The 15,250-nt window shown below is 41.0% G+C and overlaps 1 protein-coding gene across 1 annotated transcript in view; it reads left to right on the plus strand.

Moving 5' to 3' along the window:
- GSTCD (glutathione S-transferase C-terminal domain containing) overlaps positions 1–15,250 on the plus strand; it is an 86,050-nt gene that overhangs the window by 16,204 nt on the left and 54,596 nt on the right. The window contains exons 2-4 of the mRNA XM_075286217.1: positions 5,465–5,903; positions 8,343–8,780; positions 13,013–13,264. Of these exons, the coding sequence (XP_075142318.1) occupies positions 5,484–5,903; positions 8,343–8,780; positions 13,013–13,264 (1,110 nt within the window). The 5' untranslated portion in view covers positions 5,465–5,483. The remainder of the gene's footprint in view (positions 1–5,464; positions 5,904–8,342; positions 8,781–13,012; positions 13,265–15,250) is intronic.

Raw genomic sequence — 15,250 nt, forward strand, 5'->3', positions numbered from 1 at the left:
TAGATACAAATTACATTTTTACTATATTGGTCATACTGTGAAATGAGGTGCAAAAATGTATGCTATGAATAAGTCATAAAGCATGCTAACATGTTACTGTCTTGGGAAAGATAATATTTCTAATGATGCGCAATTTTGCATGGAAGTGTATACTAGTTATATCTTTGAAGATGGCGGATGGACATAGATCCTTGTTGATAAAGGTCTGAAATTGACTGAAACATTCATAATGTTTATGGGATTTGTTGATGTCATCCATTTATAGTCATGCCTTTATAGACGTTAAAGTTGTCTTGTACTAATTGTACAAACTTAATGTATAATTCATTATAAATACTAATCACATGATTCTATGTAAGGCAAGTGCTTTGGACTATTCTTGGTTGGTCTTGAGGTATTTCACACCCTCAATAGGCGCCCCAGAAAAAGGAAAGGGAATTCCCATCATATCTGTATATATCTGTACATCACTTATGGGGCTTTGTATTACATCTGTCACTGGGGGCACACTAGAGCTGAGCCTATATAAGAGCATTGAGCCTGGTACTGCATATGGACATGACTGGTAGTTTTATACACAGATCAGTGGCGAATCCTTGTTTTGTGATGCCCATGGCAAGCAATCACATGTCCACTCTCTTTGGCTGCTGCTAAAAATGTATGGTCACCAATAAGTAAAAGGTTTCCTAAAGAATTTATAGCATGTTTACCTCTGGCGCCCCCACATAGCTGGAGAACAGGTGTCTTGTGACTTCCGTATGGTAGTGTGCATGAGCTTTGTATTTGGGTCTAACAGCCTGTTGTCAGTGCATTTCGATCTCAGGATGACTGTTCTTCTGGTTGTTGAGGAATCTAAGCTGGGGAGGGGGGGAAACTACCCTCATCCAGAGGACACTCTGTCCCCTATCTCTCTCTCTGACACTCAGATACAGCCTCAGGATCATGCAGGGCATATATAGGGAAGTACTAGTCTGTATTGATATGAATAGAGTAATCAGATGTGGTAGAAATGAAATTTTCCCCAGTCCTTTATTTGTTTTTCGGCAATGACTTGATTGTAGATAAATGTTTTTGGCCTTATTTATACATCAGTGTTTGGTTAGTGATCTCCATCAATCTTTGTAGCCCAAGACTAAGAGTGAAAGCTGGACAGAATCACCAGATTAAAGTCTTAATATGTACGGACAGCTGTAAAGTTTAATGAAAGGATTTGTGTTTTTAACCAGTTCCTGGTTTTTACTTACAAGTGCTGATCCAAAACAGTGACATGTGAATAAGACTATAGATGGCTGTGAAAACCCCATGAAGCAGTCTGTTTATTCGCAACTGCTTTTCATCTGTGCGCCAGTTACCGTATTTTCTCAGATACCTCATATACTCTTCAGTCCGTTGATGGATTTGTGAAAATGGACAAAAATAGGACAATTCCTATTTATTGATGGCTGTTTAAAATGGACACTCAAAAAAAAAACAAACAAATAAAAAAAACGGACATAGAAATAGTCTCATGGAAATCATGGAACATATCTGGCATAAAAAAGTGACGGGTTTGCAAATTATTTATTTATTTATTTAAGAACTGTTGTAACAATAATTGTCACAAATGGCGTCTTTGTGCTTCATGAGTGGTGTGAGACTTGTGATAGATTTAATATCATTTACATCAATCTATTGGCATAAATCATCATTGAAATCTGCACCAGAACACGCACATGGGCCGGAGGAGACGCAGTATTTCTGAAGAGATGTGTGCCTCCTTATAATTCAGGAAGATCTTGTTCCGTGCAAGGGTTCGATATGCCAGTCTTCATAAATATGCCCCAGGCACCCCATTGTGCACTATTTTATGGAAAGTGTTAGTAAGGTTAGAAGCCCAGTAATGGTGCTGGGCATATAATCCTGTGTCCAGATGAATATCTGTTGCATTGGAATCCAAACTAATTATTTCAATTGCATCAAGTTGGACCAGTTTTGCTTATTTTAGCAAAAATGTTGGGTTTTGCTGCAATTTTGTGGTAATCCATACAGAAAACTGCAATGTGACTGCGCTTTGTGAATATATCCTATCTGTCTTTAGGGTGTGGAATTTTTATCGTGGCACCAGCATTAAAGGGGTTGTGCTGGACTTCAAAAATCATGGCTGCTTTCTTCTTCTTCTCAGGAAGTGACGGCAATGCTGCGTATCACATGCATTTTAAAGAGGACTTTTCATCAGATTGGGCACAGGCAGTTCTATATACTGCTGGAAAGCCGACAGTGCAGTGAATTCAGCGCACTATCGGCTTTCCAGATCTGTGCCCCGGTTAAAGCGCTATCGGTCCCAGTACTGTAGCGCTTTCCAGTCAGAAGGGCGTTCCTGACAGTCAGTCAGGTACGTCCTTCCCCACAGCAGCGCCTATCGCGCTGTACAGTGTGAGCGGGGAGGAACGCCCCCTTCCTCTGCTCACTGTGCTTGTCCATAGACGAGTATTATCAGGAGGGGAGGAGGCATTCCTCCCCGCTCACACTCTACAGCGCGATAATCGCTGCTGTGGAGAAGGACGTACCTGACTGACTGTCAGGAACGCCCTTCTGACTGTAAAGAGCTACAGTACCGGGACCGAAAGCGCTTTACCCGGGGCACAGATCGGGAAAGGTCAGCGCACTGTCGGCTTTCCAGCAGTATATACAACTGCCTGTGCCCAATCTGATGAAAGGTCCTCTTTAATGGGATGGAGATGTGGCATTGCCATGTGACCAAAAGACAAAATATCGCTTCCTGAGAAGAATAAAGCAGCCATGTTTTTGAGTCCTGCACAACCCCTTTAATTTCCCATTGTGGATTTTAAGTAACTTGTTCAAGGTGAGGTCATCACCCAAACAAAACATAAAGACCATGACTTCACTATAATGCTGACTGGCTGTATGTGTTGCATTAAGCATGTGGCGCTTTGGAGGTCGCTTCATTCGGTTGCGGTTCTACGCCTGGTAGTAGTCCTTGTCGCCTGTAAATTCCCCATAAATACTGTGCTGTGTGGCACCGCTGGAATTTAATAAATAATCACCAGTATTCTCTTATTCTGAGGAGAAATAAACACTGGCAGAGCAGATTGATTTTTTTCTTTCTGTGTACAGCACTGGTGAGGCTTAATTTTAAGAATGTATGAAAGACATGGTTTTATATTCCCAGAAACGGAATCCAATTTTAGATAATCCATAGGACAAAGCAGCTGCACCATGTGCGTCAGGCTTTGTATTGATAAGCATGTCTAGAATACATTATTTCAGGACGGCATAGCTGGTAGCGGCGCTAACATCAACACTTAGATTTTAAAGGGAAAGTCTGTACCTTATCTAGCTCCCTCCTGACTATAAAGCCTAACTCCACTCAGAATCTAAAATTCAGGTACGAGTGCCATTAACCCCCTTCCTCCTTTATAAATTTATTGTGTGTTTCATAAAGCTAAGATATGGGGAGTTGTTTGATAAGCTTTAGTCTGCTGAAAATTTTAAAGGAGTACCGTATACCAATTTTCAGCTGGGCCACACAGGGCATGTTCACCTTCAGTTAGCCACCATGGACTTGTCACCAGCTAACTCATTGTGATGTACAATAGCAGCGCCATAGTGGATAAGATTTCATTAAATCTCATCCACATAATGCAACTAAAAACTGCATTGCCTGTGCTGTGGATTTTCATTATTTAGCATGCCAGTTATTGCTGCGGGTTTGGATCCTTCAGTATGTCATTTACTGCTGTGGGTTTTACCAAATATTTGTGGGGTCCATTCACACGGAGGGAAATGGTGAGGAATTTGGTGTGGAATTTCAGCACTGAAAATAAAACCTCCCATTGACCTCAATGGTTTCCTTTTTCTGCTAGAAGAAAAAGGAACCCATTGAAGTCAATGGGAGACTTTTTTTTCCAGCGCTGAAATTCCACGCCAAACTCCTCACCATTTTCTTCCGTGTGAATGAACACTAATGGCAGAAATATACGCTGCAGATTTTCTCTGATTGAAATTCAGCAGTCTGTCAACCCCGTTTGTTATTACAGATATATGAATACAGCCACAAACAAATGATATAAAACTGTAAAATTGTTTGTTTGTCCATGAGTTCCCCCAAATGAGTCTCCTCATGCACGTCATTCCACAGACGGCCATTGTTGGCATGTATATCACTTATTGTCATCATCTTTTGTTGCAGAGGCACATATATATATTTTCGCAAGATAGGTCATCAGCATCTGACTGAGGAAGGGTTTCACCTGGTCCAGGAAAAAATCTTTTTATGCATACAATTTTTTTTTATTATGTAATAATAATAATAAATGTTATTTATATAGCGCCAACATATTTCGCAGCACTGTACAATTTGTAGGCTTCAAATACAGACAGATACATAACAAAGAACGTCATTTCACACAATGGGACTGAGGGCCCTGCTTGCAAGAGCTTACAATCTATGAGGTAGAGGGGGTGACACAAGAGGTAGCAGGGACGGCATTGCTTATACAGAGGTCAGACAATTTTGTAATAGAGGTGACTGTCATTACACAAACAAAACTTTATGAGCCATCACTAGTGGTGTCCTGTAACATGTGGATGGAGCTTGGACAAATAAAGTTAGCCTGAAAAGACATCATATCATGTGGGGTAGTGTGGGAGCTGGGACAGAGGAAGGTTAAATTTGGGGGATTCTAATTATAGTACGGAAGGGTTTACGTTAGACATTGTGATAGGCTTGTCTGAAAAGATGTGTCCTTAGTTTGCGTTTGAAACTGTAGAAATTGGGAGTTAATCTGATTGTCCGGGGTAGAGTATTCCAGAGAAGTGGTGCAGCTCGGGAGAAGTCTTGTATACGAGCGTGGGAAGTTCTGATAATAGAGCCATATCTTATTCCTTTTGTTTTGAGGAGCAAGTGATAGGCTCAGAGGTCTGTAATACTTCCCAAAAGTATAATCGTCTTTTCTGTATTTCCTTTTTCTGTAATATTATGCTTTCCTACCAATATGCTAACAAAACCATATATCAAACTAATTGAGAAAATATTCATTTATTTCATAATATGCAAATGTTTGTCTGGAACACTGAAGGCAGCTTTGTTCTCCAAACTGCTATGTCCGGCATTGCTCTAATACATCCACCTACCCCCTCCCTTATTTGAGTGGCAAGGCCAAGGAACTGTGCTGAAATCTCAATTGTTCCTGTGTTTTCATGCTTGTGCTGTTGTAATAAAGCAGTGTGTGGGTGGGGTAGTAGTTTAGAGCAATGGAGCCGCCTTCAGTGCTCCAGTTTGCTCATTAGCATATTGTGAAATGAATGAACATCTCTAATGAAGGCACAACATTTTATAGGGAAAAAGTGATATATTTAGGTAGGCCTGCTGCATCTAACTATGTTGCTAGTTTAACATGCTTTACCTTGGCGACAGACTTTGTAGCGTCTTCACTCAGTGCCATTTTTCTTCTTTTTCTTTCAGATTTTCCATCACCATTAATATGAAAGATACAGAGAATATGAAGAATAATGAAGAACAACTCTTCCTTGATACTGCTCTTCAACATGAGGACACAGTGCTGCCTCTTCATTCAGCCATTGTACTGTTTTTGATGTCCTATTGTGACTGCAAGACATTTAAAACTTTTCTAGTGGTACCAGAAGACAGCCACAGGGTTCCCAAGGAACTTTTGCTTCCAAGCAACCTGAATATCTCCCTCCTCTCCAGAAAAGCTCTTCCAGCCGTAGTTCAGAGCTGTCGTCTGCCTGCAGCTATTGAGGCATCTAGTGCGTTCTGCAGAGCAGGTCTGGCTGTGGTTCTTCGACACATCATACATAAAACGCACGTTGCCGATCCCTCCAGGAAGGATGTGCTCGAACTTCTAGGTTTTAAAAAGACTTGTTTAAAGGCTTGCGCTGAAGTAAGTTGTAAAGGCTCAAGCTCAGTTGTGTCAGTCAGTGCCTACAGTTATCAGATAACAGGTTATGCTATGACCTGCTGCAGCATCCTGTAGAATCTCTTTAGTCAGGCATTATGTTCTTTAACAGAGACCAGGGCCATATAGGATGACTCAAGAAAAATCTGACTGAGTGCCATGGCAAAAAAAAACCCAAAGTGGGTTGGTATTGCAGTGCATTCTTTGTCTATGCAAAAGTTAGAGGTTGCATCAAGTTGCATAAACTGACATGCTGCAGGAAGAAAACAGCTTAGGTCAACTTGTGCTGCTAGTAAAAGTCCATCCAAACTGCTTTTACAGCACATGAAGGCCCACCTACTGCAGCTACCCCCACAGTGTGAAACCATATAAAAGCTGCTTCCAAAACAAATGTGTATTTTTTTATGTAGTTTTTATCATTTACACCAGCATGTTTCACCTGTAGAAACTGCAACGACATAGAAAAAACCCCTCTAATTTAGCTACAGATTCACACTGTGCATTTTTATTGTATTTTTGCCGTTTCGTTTTACTTTTCCTATGCTTCTGAGTTGGGAAAAACAACAACAAATATAAAACAAACAAAAGAGCCGAAATGCCATTTTTTTCACTGTATCGCCCCCATAAAAAACTTGTATAAAAAGCAATCAAAACAATGCATATTCATCAAAAATATTATAAGTAAATAAAGTACATCTGGCCTTGCAAAATAGACATACATACCCTGTACACTGAGATGTTAAAAAAAAAAAAAGGTACAGATGTCAGAATATGGTGACTCTATCTATCTATCTATCTATCTATCTATCTATCTATCTATCTTTATATATTTATTTATTTTTGCAAAGTTTTGGGTTTTTCTCAGGGGTTAAAAGTTACGACTACTTAGGGCTAGTTCACAGGGGGGCAATGAGGCAGATTTTGACAGCAGATTTCGCCTCAAAATCTGCTTCCATACAATGGTGGTCTATGGAGACTGCTAGCTTTTTTTTTTCTGCTAGCAGTTTTTTTCTGCTAGCTCAAAAAAAGAAGCGACATGACCTTTCTTCAGGCGCATTCCGCCTGAGGAAAACAATAGAAGTGAATGGGAGGCGAAAAACGCCTAGCGTTTGTTTGCAAAAAACCGTGACTGAGAATGCCTAGCGTTTTTTTTTACAATCCGTTCACTGTAGGGGAGGGGAAAACCGTCTGGCGTTTTCTGAAGCAGTTTTTACCTAAAACTGCTCCAGAAAGCGCTCTAAAAAACGCCTCAAGGTGAAAAAAACCACTCGCTAATTAGGAAGCGGTTGTTTTCAGGACCAAAATAAGCCAGGCAGTTTTTACGTATGAACTAGCCCTAAAACTTCCTATGTGAATGGACCCTTACTTGCTGCCCTCTTCCTAGCATCGATTCACCTTGACTCACACGGGTGTCCTCTCTATAGCTTAGATACATAGGTTCACACTTTGCTTGTTTTGCTATGTTACGTGAATGTAAAAAAAAAAAATCACATTTTTGGAAACCTTTCAGCTTTTACTACAATTATTGAGTGAATTCCCTGTAATTGAGATTTCGCACGTGCCAGCAGCTTCTGTATGTGGTGATGAAATGGCCTGTTCAGCTATTTCTAAGATGGCTTGATAAGTGTTTATATATTTGATGCCAGCAAGTCGTGCAGCGTGCATGTACATGGTGAAGGTACAGGCAGACATGTTGGGACAGCCGTGGTCTGCGCTGTAGAAAGTCTACCTTAATTAACCTCTCGTTATGTCTTGTGCGCTACACATGCATCTGTCTGCCGTGTCAGGTACTAATCTCCTCAGAAATGTTTTGTCTCACTTTGTAGCATTGGATTTCCAAAAATGTATCCAATTCCATGAAGAATTGTCTGCTGTTATTGTAACATGTCAGGTGCCAATGTCACTAGAAAATGTTTCATGGTGTTATTTTATATCTGTCTGGATAACATATTGGTTTTGTATAGTGTATAGTGGTAATATAATAGAATCATTGCTATAAGTATTCTGTATAACAGTGGCTTGATAGTACCGCATGTATGGAGGCGATGTAAAATACCGTACTGCACATAAATGCAACACCAAGGTTCTCGACAGGTAGCTTATACAACTACTGTATGAACATAGCCTTGATGCTTACGCGCACAAGGAGGGACCCCAGCTGGGTACGTTGCGCTGGTGGTTAACCCTCTGTGATCTACAATGGCCGCTTGTATCAGGTGCTTTTTACCATGGTGGGTTTCAGGAGAACGCACTGCTGAATTTTCCTGAAGGAAATTGAGTTGTGTGTTTGTAGTGGGTGCTCCGAACCTTCTAGATTATTCTGTTCACCTTTGTCATATGAAGACGAAGCAGGTGACATTTTTGCTACCCTTTGGTTTTTGAGTTAGTCAGACACAAACCTTTATCTCCATATGCTTTTTGCAGGTTAGCCAGTGGACCAGGCTCTGTGAGATCAGCATACCATTGGCTGTGGAAAACTTTCTGAAAGACCCATCTGCCACCATTCCTCCAGAAGTGCTGCAGCTTGAAAAGAAGCTGGGAGAGCCTGTCAGAGTCCACAATGATGATAAAATACGTCGACAAAAGATGCAACAGCAAATGAAATCCAATGAGACTGGTGAAAAAAAAGCATCACAAGAAGAAACCGCTCAGAGCAGCTCGAAACAAATTCCTAGTTTGGAACTGACAGCAGCTTTGTCCAAACTAAGTGTCCAAGATGTACCAACAAAAACTGCAAGGGAACCTGCACAAATCAGGAAAGCAAAGACCTCCGACCTCCCGTCTCTTGAACATGTCTTTGCTGAGGGCCTTTATTTTACTTTGACTGATGTTGTTCTGTTGCCATGCATCCACCGTTTTCTGGTAAGGATCTCATTCTCTATCTCATGGGAGAAAATAACTTGGAATTTGTTTTTAGAACGTGTATGCATCATTTTATTGTTAGTAAGACAGAAAAAGTTTTGGACCCTGTTTGCTAAAGAACACAAAGCACATTGGGTAGTCAATTGTTTTCAGGGGAGCAGAGTATAAAACAGTTTAGGGCTCGTTCACATCTGCGCCCGGGACTCCGTTCTGCAGGTTTTGTGCAGGAAACGGAAACCTGCAGTCATTTTTCAAACCCATTTATTTGAATGGGTTTGAAAAGTGTCCGGCCGTGAGTGCCGGTGAGCGTTTTATGCTCTCCGCGGCGAAACCGTTTTTTTTTAACCGGACACAGAGTCGGACATGCAGTACTCTGTGTCCGGTTTAAAAAAAATGGTTTCGCCGCAGAGAGCTGAAAACGCTCACCGGCACTCAAAGCCGGACGCTGCATGACAGGTTTCCGTCTTCTGCCGGCAGAAGACGGAAACCCAATATGGAGTGCCGAACGCTGGTGTGAACCCAGCGTTAGTTGCAAGGAAAAAGAACAGTCAATGGTAGGTTTCCATTGAAAGTTGCAAGTAATTCTGGGCCTGACAGCAGCTAAAGAAGCCTGCACTCAACCAACAACCTAGTTTAAAAAACAAACAAAAAAAAACATGGGGCAAAACGGTGACTCAGTGGTTAGCACTGCAGCCTTGCAGCACTGGTATCCTGGGTTCGAATCCCGCCAGGAACAACACCTGCAAGCAGTTTGTATGTTCTCCCCGTGTTTGCGTGGATTTCCTCCCATTCTACAAAGACTTACCGATAGAAAAAAAAAACAAAAAACATGTCATGTACAACACTGTCATCTTTATTCTGGTAGATGTTAAAATCCATATTGTAAAATCAACAAGGTGCATGATAACAACCATTACCTTCTCCTGAGCAGTACTAAAAGATGGCAAAATTGTAATATATGCTAATAAATCCTGTAAACTACTAATACAAAGTAATAAAGTATGGCAATACTCATATATACATGTAATACAAATATACAGTAGGCAGAAACACGAAGTGTAATAAACTTCATCACCGTGTATAAGGATTGATACAAACCAGGGAGGAGATAGAAATGCCCCAACACATGCTTTGCCTTTGTGCAGATATATATCCCCAGGTGAAGTGACATGAAATGTGTGTTTCTATCCCATTCCTTGCCTGTACACATCCTTGTACTGTACTAGTAATGCTTGTTGTGCGTGGGGTTTCTGCCTAGTATGCATTGTATTATACATTATATATTAGGATTATTGCTGCACCCTATTACTTTCTATTACCATTTTCCTTTGCAGGGTTTATCTCCATATTATGAATTTTAATCTCTACTTGACTATAGATGACATTATTTTACATGATGGTTTTGTCCTGGATTCTGTTTCTGATAGGATGGAGAGCATTAGGTAAGTTTTAACAAACCAACTACCAAGTGTGAAAACTTTGCATATATTAGAATTGAGGTTGTAGTGGTTAAAGTGAATCTTTTCGACAAAAATGAAGATCTAGTTGTTGCCAAGGATTAGATTTCCATGTTGAGATCTTGTGCCTTCTTTCGTCATCTGGTGAAGACACTCTCCTAACACCTACATGTAGTGGTCTTATGGTCTACCCCTTTCTAAATAACTTCCAGCAGAGGCATTATATCTAGTTGGGTGTATCAAGGTTTTTGGTGCAGTTTTTGGGAAAGTTGTGGCAGAAATCCAATATGCATTGTGTGAATATACCTCTATGTATGAGCTGCTTAAATGAACACAAAATATTGTCTTATCAGTAGTTGTGTTCTTACGAATACAGTCATGAAGACGATGTAGCAATGCATAGTAAATAAACATGAAGTATTAGGCACGTCTTTGTTTGCAGGTGATGACTTCATACCTGTACTCATACCTGTACTCTTAGGCTATCAGATGACAAGGAGATCTGACATCTCCTTTGGTTATCTCACCCAGGGCAAGGAAAGACATGTCTTATTGGAAAACAAAGCTGTGCAGACACGGAGGCTCCATAATTACAGCCGATACTGTCTTCAGTAATTAGTGGTTTCTGATATCACATGCTCAGACTACTGTCATGACCCTCATATATTTCCAAATGTGTCGTCTGTATCAGGATTAATAGAAAAGATGACAATTTTACTAATTGTGTGACAGTGGCTTTTATTTCATGTTTTTATTGAAATATTTATTTTCTGATTTCTTATATAGCACCATCATATCACGCAGCGCTGTACAAAGATTGCAGTCACAACCAGATTGCTCTACCCTGACACGCATATACAGTAAAGACAATTTCATAGGGAGCCAATTATGTTTATCTTTAAAGGGGTTTCTCACAAGTCTGCGGGGGTACGACCCCTGGGACCTCTACAGGACCACCTGTACTCACCATGCAAACTGTAGCAGTGAGTGGTGGTACTGCAGTGCTGTCCCATTGAAATCTAGGATAGGCCATCAATACTAGAAACTGGATAAGCCCTTTAAACGTAATGTATTACTTGCCGATATAATTATTTATAATTAGTACTATGTACATTATTGAGGACGACTATCCCACCTGTGAATACAAATGATCCATAGGATATACCATAAATATTAAGTCCATGCTCTAGGAACAGCAATCTCGAGAATGAAGGTTCCCCGACCTCTCATTGCTGCTGTGAGTTTAGAGGTGGCTGTGCATAAATGTCTCTCTTTATTCACTTTTATGCGAGTTCTGAAAATAGTCAAGCAGGAAGGATTTGCCATTTCAAAATTCCCATAGTGAACGGAAAGAGCCATATTGTAGACATGCCCTGTAACGTGTGCATAGAAGTGAACGGAGAGAGCCATGTTGTGGACATGCCCTGTGACTCGTGCATAGAAGTGAACGGAGAGAGCCATGTTGTGGACATGCCCTGTGACTCGTGCATAGAAGTGAACGGAGAGAGCCATGTTGTGGACATGCCCTGTGACTCGTGCATAGAAGTGAACGGAGAGAGCCATGTTGTGGACATGCCCTGTGACTCGTGCATAGAAGTGAACGGAGAGAGCCATGTTGTGGACATGCCCTGTGACTCGTGCATAGAAGTGAACGGAGAGAGCCATGTTGTGGACATGCCCTGTGACTCGTGCATAGAAGTGAACGGAGAGAGCCATGTTGTGGACATGCCCTGTGACTCGTGCATAGAAGTGAATGGAGAGAGCCATGTTGTGGACATGCCCTGTGACCCGTGCAGGAGGAGTTGCTGTCTTCATCACCTATATTCAGTGGTGATACTGCATTTATTTGTACATTTTCCTACAATTTGAATTGAAAATAATAGTTAAAAACGATATGAGTTATATAGAATGATCTGTAAAGAAATCATTTGTGGATAGTAGCGTTCTAACAAGAGTGGTGTATAGTCATCTTTTCAGCAGTTATTTGCGTGCAGTGAATCTGCATAGTTTGTAAACCAAGGTGTCATCTGCCAGATAGACAATCTATCTGAGGAAATCCTCCTTCATTGTCCTCTCACTATATCACCTGCTTCAGTGCCTGTCGGGTATTTAGAACATGTCTAGAACATGTGAAAAATGCTTTGCTTACCTGACCCATACAATGAAGTTAATAGACTGTGAAAGCCAATTAGAAAGTTTCTCAGTAATACAGTTGCAGCTTATAGGAGTATTTCCGCAGAAACATGGTGATACAATTTCACAATACCCTTGTATCCTTGTACTTTTGTGGCATTTTATTTGATTTTTTGTGTGTGCGTGTGTTACTGTGCAGAAAAGACCATCCAGCATTGACTTTTTAATCAATTTTGACTATAGTATTGCTCTACTCTGGGACTGGACCAGGCAGGCTAGCCTTAGCACTCTATACACGTTATGTAGCCTTGCTTGTGCATGTCCTGGCCACACTTTCACCAGTTGCCCTTGCTTGGTTCATTATTGTTATATCAGGAAAACCCCATATCAAATGCTGTTTTGGAGATGTGTTGACCCAGTCTTTTAGTTATCACAATTTGTTCCTTGTCAAAGTCACTCAGATCTTTACATTTGCCCATTTTTCCTGCTTCCAACACATCAATTGACTAGTGTCATTGTCACAAAATAATAAATGTTACTTACTTTAATGTCCTCGCTGATTGTAAGACTTTTTTCACATAACATAACATATACATGAAATAAACTTTGCAAGAAATAAACTTTGAGAATGTTTAATTTTAGGTTGCTCTTCAGCAAGTATCACCAGAGATGATCTATGGACTTCCTCTAATCATAGGCTGGTATGAACGGGTCCTCCAGGTCCAAGGTGTGCAGAAGGCAGCTGCTGCTTGTAATATTACGTTTCTCCAATTTCTTCATGTGAACTCCAAGCACCAAGAACCAACAGCATCATTCAAAGTAGACACAGAAGAAAAAGAATTACCAGAAAGCCATTTTCTAGGAGGCCCCAGGCCAACCATGACCAAACTAAAAGTAAGATCATCGAAATGGTTAAATCATCTGAGAAAACAATGGATTAAGACCTGGTTCACATCTGCTTTCAGTATTCTGTTTGGGAAATCTGTATGGGGAGCCCCCCCCCGAACGGAATACCGAACGCATAAAAACCACTGAAACCACACGAACCCCATAGACTATAATGGGGTCCATGTGCTTTCCGCGTGGTGTCCGCATGAATCATGAGGAGAGAAAGGTACTACAAGCAGCACTTTTCTCTCTGCATGATTCTTGCGGACACCGCGTGGAAATCACACAACCCTATTATAGTCACTTACTGTTACTAGGGAAGTTCTGTCCTTAGTTACCTTCAAAATCTAGACTGGTTCAAAAGGAGTGGAGGAGGGAGGGGCTGTGCTTGCTTCACAAAAGTGAGTGTAGAGGGAAAGTGGCAGTTCTCCTCACAGCCTTTACATGTCAGAGCTTAGTTTTCCTGCCTGTACATTTAGAGGCACGTAGAGGATTTTGAAGATTATAGTAGCTTTCCTTCATTTCTGTGTTAGGAATCTGTTTAGCTGCATCATGTGCTGGATTTTCTGTATTAAGTCCACTTTTGTCTGCTATTTATTTTCTATTTTACAGTTACTTCTGGCTAAATTAAAAACATGTAACAAAACCAGTAGTAGTAATAATGGATGGGGGACTTGGGCAGACTGCTCTTTATTGCTTACAACTCAGCCTGACGGAGAACAATAAAATGTACTGTATGTACTGTAGCCATAATTGGACTATTACAGTAGCAGCAAAAAAAACCAAAAAACTTTTAGTCCATCATGCATGAAGGATTATACAGTCATAGAACAGACTGCTTAGCAAAATCCTGCAAATATTTACATTTTTCAAGAAAATACAGGTAGCCTTTCAATATGGAGCTCCATAGCAGATATCTGCTGGTGGTCTCAATAATTTAACTTCTGAGATGCCATGATTAGTTATGAACATGGCATCTATAAGGTCATCTTGAAAAAGGGATCTCTATTGAATGACCGAGTGCGTAAAAGGAACACAGCAGAATTACATTATAGTTTAATACTAAAGTATATGTGATCTTACACTCACCTATTAAGTTTCCAAAGGTGGAATTAAAAGTTAAAGGGATTCTACCATTAAAACCCTTTTTTTTGTGGATAAGACGTCGGAATAGACTTTAGAAAGGCTATTCGTTCTTACCTTTAGATGTGATCGCCGCGGCGCCGTTCCTTAGAAATACCGCTTTTTACCGGTATGCAAATTAGTTCTCTTGCAGCGATGGGGGCGTTTCCCAGTGCTGGAAATGCGATGGGGGCGTCCCCACTGCTGCTCAGGAACAGGCTCCAGCGACACCTCTATCTTCTGCTGGATCCTCCCCTTCTTTCTTCGGCATCACCTCCGATGCCTGCGCAGTTGGCTCTGCCAGTGAGACACTAGTAGAGCTGACTACGCATGCGTGCAATTGCGGCCTTGCGACTATGACCGCCGGCTGGCATGCGCAGTCGGCTCTACTAGTGTCTCACTGGCAGAGCCAACTGCGCAGGCGTCGGAGGTGATGCCGAAGAAAGACGACGAAAGATGGGGAGGATCCAGCAGAAGATAGAGGCGTCGCTGGAGCCTGTTCTCGAGCAGCAGTGGGGACTCCCACATCTCATTTCCAGCACTGGGGCCCGCCCCCATCGCTGCGAGAGAACTAATTTGCATACTGGTAAAAACCGGTATTTCTAAGGAACGGCGCCGCGGTGATCACATCTAAAGGTAAGAGACGAATAGCCTTTCTAAAGGCTATTCTGACGTCTTATCCACAAAAAAAAAGGGTTTTAATGGTAGAATGCCTTTAAAAATAAAAGTTTAAGAATATGAAAAAATAAGTAAAATCACCCCCTTTCCAATGTAAATCTAAAAAGTATGGTGAATGGTGTAATTAAGAAAAAGTGCCTGAATTGGAAAGATTTTATTTGCCTCTGCCTCAAAAGTTCATATACTGTATCA

This window comes from Leptodactylus fuscus, chromosome 1 (assembly GCF_031893055.1).
Source record: "Leptodactylus fuscus isolate aLepFus1 chromosome 1, aLepFus1.hap2, whole genome shotgun sequence".
NCBI lineage: Eukaryota > Metazoa > Chordata > Amphibia > Anura > Leptodactylidae > Leptodactylus > Leptodactylus fuscus.